This window comes from Lipotes vexillifer, unplaced genomic scaffold (assembly GCF_000442215.2).
Source record: "Lipotes vexillifer unplaced genomic scaffold, Lipotes_vexillifer_v1.1 scaffold862, whole genome shotgun sequence".
Lineage (NCBI taxonomy): Eukaryota > Metazoa > Chordata > Mammalia > Artiodactyla > Lipotidae > Lipotes > Lipotes vexillifer.
This window is the reverse complement of record NW_006786873.1, coordinates 391,994-397,553: the sequence shown is the minus strand read 5'-3', so window position 1 is coordinate 397,553 and position 5,560 is coordinate 391,994. Positions and strand designations below refer to the sequence as shown.

The 5,560-nt window shown below is 45.3% G+C and overlaps 1 protein-coding gene across 1 annotated transcript in view; it reads left to right on the top strand.

The window, feature by feature from the left end:
- The window catches only part of WHR1 (winged helix repair factor 1), a 6,035-nt gene extending 845 nt beyond the window's left edge, over positions 1-5,190 (top strand). The window contains exons 3-7 of the mRNA XM_007459528.1: positions 3,212-3,307; positions 3,597-3,736; positions 4,585-4,682; positions 4,794-4,941; positions 5,145-5,190. Coding sequence (XP_007459590.1) covers positions 3,212-3,307; positions 3,597-3,736; positions 4,585-4,682; positions 4,794-4,941; positions 5,145-5,190 — 528 coding nt within the window. The remainder of the gene's footprint in view (positions 1-3,211; positions 3,308-3,596; positions 3,737-4,584; positions 4,683-4,793; positions 4,942-5,144) is intronic.
- Positions 5,191-5,560: the final 370 nt, after the last annotated feature.

Genomic DNA, 5,560 nt, shown 5'->3' with positions numbered 1-5,560 from the left:
AGGAGAGAGAACGGTGTTTTGCATGGATTGGAAGCAGTGAGATGAGGTAGGGAGCTCAATGAGGAAGATATTGCAGCTGAGAACAGGTGAAGGCCTAAATTAGGGCAGTGTATAGGGAGGGAGAGGGTGCGTGAGGAATGTGGAGAGTGGGAAGAGGGAGGAATCCAGAATAACTTTCGGATTTTCTGGATGACTGAGTAGTTGGTGGAGTGAATAGAGTAGGAGAACATTGAATTGTTGGGGGCAGATGATGTGTTTGATTTTGCACAAGTTGAGTTGGAGGTGCTTGTGGGGCATCCAAAGGCAACTGGGCAGAGTAGACAGTTGGGTGAGAGGGTTTGGAGAATTCTGGGCCACTCATACAGAACTGGAAGTCACCGAGATGTGAGTAGCTGTTCAGTCTGGGTGTGGGTGAGATTGGTAGGAAGAGGGAGGAGAGGAGCAATTTTTAACCTTTTCACAAACTTTAGAAGATAATGAAAGCTATGGCTCTCTCCAGAAAAATGCATATATGTATATATATGTGGCATATGTACAATATGGGGAGGGCGGGGGATTGTTTCACAGATCCTCTGAGGCCAAAGGTTAAGGACCCCAGGTTTGCAGTGACAGATAATAGAGCCAAATTCCCAGTGCTGGGAGATACCAGCATTTAAGGCAGTGTTTCTCAAAGTATGTCCTGAGTTCTACATGTACCAAATTACCTGGACTGCTTATTCAAAACTACAGGTTCCTGGGACTCTCTCAGTGCGAATGAATTAAGATTTCTTGAGGTAGGACCTTGGAATCTACATTTTAAAGCTACTGCCCCAAGTGATTCTTAATGTGCCTTAAAATTTGTGGTTCAGTGGCAGTGTTAGAACCTGTGATTCAACGCGGTGGTCTGGGATGAGGTCAAGTAAAATAATATCCAGTTGGATTTATCACTTGGCAACCTGTCAGGAAGAAAGAAGAAAAGAAAAGGAAGATGGAGACTAGCTCCAGTCTCTTAAGGAAGCAAGTCAGAACCACTCCTTATAGAGTATTTGTTGTTTTTAACCTGTTGGTGTTAGCTTAAATTTTAGAAAAGCTTCAAAATTGCACAAAAGAAAATATAAACACACACAATTTAAAGAATGTTTATAAAGCAAATACCCACTTAACCATCACCCAAGTCAGACTGTACAGCACAACCAACAACCCACATATATCGTTCTCTGATCAAAATGTCTTAAGCCCCTGGGAGGTGACATACTTGACTGGTATGATAATCATTCCCTTGGTTTTCCTTATACCATCTATGTGTTTATCCATAAACTATATGGCTTAGTTACCTACTTTTGAACTTGATATAAACAAAATCATACCATATGTATTTATTTACATCGTTTCATTAGATGAATATTTTTGAGATTCATCCGAGTTGTTATATGTTAATTCATTTTCATAGATTTCCGTTATATGAATATATCCCATTTTGCCCATTCTAGTGGAAGAAATTGTATTTTTTAAGAATTTGTTAATTTTATCTAAATTTTCAAATTTATTGGCATAAAGTTTGTAATCTCATTTTATTGTCTGTAGAATCTTGAGTGATGATCCTTTTTTCATTCTTTATATTGGTTATCTGCTTTTTCTAGGTTCCCCTTTCCCCCTTTTTTCTTGGTCAGTCTCACCAGGGTTTATCAGTTTTAATAGTCTTTCAAAGAATTATCATTTAGCTTCGTTGCTCTCTCTTGCATGCATGTTTTCCATCTCATTTATGTTTCCCCTCTACTGTTGGGTTTATTTTACTTTTTTTCCCCATTAATTTTTATCCTCTATTCTTTTCTAATAGATGCATGTCAGGCTGTAGTTTCCCCCTAATTTCTGAAATATATCTATATCATCTGTCAAGTTTTGGTATATGTTTTCATTATCACTCATTTCAAAATATCTTCTAATTTCCTTTGTGACTTTTTTCTTTGACTTACTGGGTTGATTAGAAATGTATGTCTTACTTCCTAAACATTTTCTAATTACCTTGTTGTTAATGATTTCTGGCATAAATGATATTATGGCCAGAGGACGTACACAATATGATTTCAGTCATTTGAAGCTTATTGAGACATGCTTTGTGCTATATGGTCAGTTTTGCTAAATATTCTATGTATTTGAAAAGAATGTGCATTATTCAGTTACTAATTTCTTAGTAACTAAAATTATTGAAATCTTTCATTTCCTCACTGATTACTATTTTGTCTATTCTGTGAGTTTATACGAGTTGGATTAATGTACTTTTGTGATTGTGGTTTTGTTATTGGCTCTTCAAATATTTCCCATACCTTATTATCTCTTTTCTTTTATTTTTTAAAAATTTTGTTCATTCATTTATTTATTTATTTTTGGCTGCGTTGGGTCTTCGTTGCCGCGCGGGCTTTCTCTAGTTGCTGCGAGCGGGGGGGCTACTCTTCATTGTGGGCTTCTCATTGCGGTGGCTTCCCTTGTTGTGGAGCACGGGCTCTAGGCGCACGGGCTTCAGTAGTTGTGGCTCGAGGGCTCTAGAGTGCGGGCTTGGTAGTTGTGGTGCACGGGCTTAGTTGCTCCGTGGCATGTGGGATCTTCCCGGACAAGGGCTCGAACCCGTGTCCCCTGCATTGGCAGGCAGATTCTTAACCACTGTGCCACCAGGGAAGTCCCCCAGTTACTTCTATGAGTTCTTGTTTTCACTTAGGTATTATATTAGTCTGGTAATTCCTTATTATCTTGGGAGCTCTTTAATGCTTAAACAATTTTTAAATAATATTTTTTGCAGCATTTTACTTAATTTTCATTGGGTGAGTTAGTCTTGCTATATTCCTAGAAACACAAGTCCTGGTTTATTTTTATTTGTTTTAAACATTTTATCCCATATTCCTCTCCACCTTCTCCACCCAAAATCTAGACTGTTAATCCTTGAGGGCAGGGCCCATGTCTTAATCACTATTTTATCTTAGTGTCTGCCTATGATTGGTCTTAGAAAGTACGTATTGATTGTTTAACAGATAACTGATAAGGTGGGTGGATGAAAGACTAATTGGAAGAGAGTATTTGGTGAGATCCACTTGATTCTCTCCCCATAATTTTTCCTTAGTTTTTTAGAGAAAAAACTCCCCAATACTTGCAAACAAAATCTCCCTGCACAGGTGTCCAGAGTATAGCAGAGCATCCTACCCTGACACCCTTCTTTTCATTGTCATCTCTGTGGAGACAGAAGGCGCTTCAAGAGCGGGGGGAGATCAGAATCATCCAACTAGGCTTCGACTTGGACGCCCAAGGAATCATCTTCACTGAGGACTATAGGACCAGAGTGCGTGTGACTGTGTGTGTCATGGGGGCCAGGGGAGGGGGTGCAGGGAAATTAGGGAATGGAAATAAAAAGAAGAGAGACAAGTCCCCCATCTCACATCTCGCAGAGAGGGCACAGGTCTCTGGTAAGTATTGGTATGAGGGAGAGGAAGAAGAGGAAGAGGAAAAGCATGAGAGGTAGAAGGACCTGATTAGAAGGAAAAACATAGGAAGAGAAATGTTGTCTTGGGGATAGAGGTCAGTTGGGGGTGAAGGTGGGACCAGACCTTGTGTCTCATTTCTGGTTCCAGGTCCTCAAGGTTTGTGATGGCCGCCCGTACGCTGGCGCAGTGCAGAAGTTTCTGGCTTCAGTACTTCCAGCCTGTAGTGACCTTAGCTTCCAGCAGGACCAAATGACACAGACCTTTGGCTTCAGGGACCCAGAAATCACGTGAGACCTGCGGGACCAACAGAATCAGGCATCTGGCCCCTCCCTACCTCCCTCCAGTCCCATCCAGCCTTGTCCTCTTTCTTTTGGTGAACCTGTTAAAAACGCTGACTCTTCTTTTTAATAAAATGACCTAAATTTGTGCTCCGCCCCCAAGAGAAGAGGCCTCTCCCATCTGGGGCCTTGGAAAGAGCCCTGGACTAAAATTTAAGAGATCTGGGTGGCTAATCAAATAGAGAGAGAGGCTTGGCAGGAGCCATAAATGCCTGATGGGAATCATGCTGAGACGAAGGGAATAGAGAATGGTAGCAGCTGTGATGCCCCAAAAGCGTTCACATTCAAAAGAACAACAACCGGGCAAGGGCTAAATAAAAATATCATTTCAGGAGGCTGGGTCTGGCTCCAGCTCCCTACTTTGTAACCCATGGTATACATGAAAGCATCTTATAAACTTTTTTTTTCGGTAAGATGTGGGAAGAGCTATGGTGGGGTGTGCGTAGGTAGTGGCAGGAGCTCGGGAGAAAGGCCTCTGTTTCTCCCCTGGTGGTGGGACTGAGAGTGTGTCAGGGCATGTGGTCAAGGAGGGCTTCGGAGAGGAGGAGCTGTTTTAGTGAGCATGTAATGATAACAGAAGAAAGAGTTGGGGGAGGGCAGTCAGGTAGGAGAACAGAGCAAGCAAGGGCACGGGGCACTGAGCAGCGTGGTGTGAGCAGAGAACTGCTCCAGGCTGGGCTTCTGTCATCCAGTCCCTTTGCCTGGGTGCCCAGGCTTCTGGAGACTTAGTGTCCAAACATTAGTGGGCGGGAGGAGAGAGGGTTCTCAGAGCCAATGCCTCATCTCCCCCTTCTTAGGCAGCTGGTGAATGCCGGGGTCCTCACTGTCCGAGATGCTGGAAGTTGGTGGCTAGCCGTGCCTGGAGCTGGGAGGTTCATCAAATATTTTGTTAAAGGTATCCTGTCTGCACCTCAGGCCCGCAACCCCTCAAGAACACTTTTTGGTGACTCCTCAGGCCTCCAGGCCTTACTCACCGTTCCCCTCTCCCGTGCCACCTCTCCTCCAGGGCGCCAGGCTGTACTCGGCATGGTCCGGAAGGCCAAGTACCGGGAGCTACTCCTTTCAGAGCTCCTGGGCCGGCGGGCACCTGCCGCGGCGCGACTCGGCCTCGCTTACCATGTGCATGACCTCATTGGGGCCCAGCTGGTGGACTGGTGAGTCTTGCCCCCCAGCCTCTGGCAGATGACGGCGTAATGACCCAAGGTTGGATTTTCTCCCCGCTCGTGCTTCATTTACTAGCAAAGCCCAGCTCCTCTCTCGTTCTCTGGAACCCGGGAACATCCTCGGCCAGACTCTGAGTTCTCCTCAGGCCTTAGGCCTAGGTATCTGGCTCCAGCCTTGTCTTTCTCTTGCACAGTGTCTCCACCACTTCTGGAACCCTCCTCCGCCTGCCAGAGACGTGAAGATTCTGCTCGTCGTTGCACAGCTCCCCAGAGTGGGGAGCAAGGGGCCCAGGAGTGCTGGCTGCCCTGGCTGAGACAGGGTCACCTTGGGAAGGCTTGGGAGCCAGGATGAGTGTTGGGCTCGCGTCTCTGCAGAGGGTCAGATGTGACTGCTGCTGTTTACCTGGGCTCTGACCCAGTGGGGGGTTTGGGCAATGCTTCTCTGCCCTTTCATGCAAGTGGAGCCAGAAACGGTGCGAAGGCCATGGCTGCTGCCTTTCATGCAGCAAGGTGCTGCCGCTGTTCTGTCTTGGGGTAGGAAGGAGGGGTTTCTGGTGAGGCTGCCGAAGGAGGACAGGGTTCTTTTCCCTACCTGTTGGGGTGAAACTGC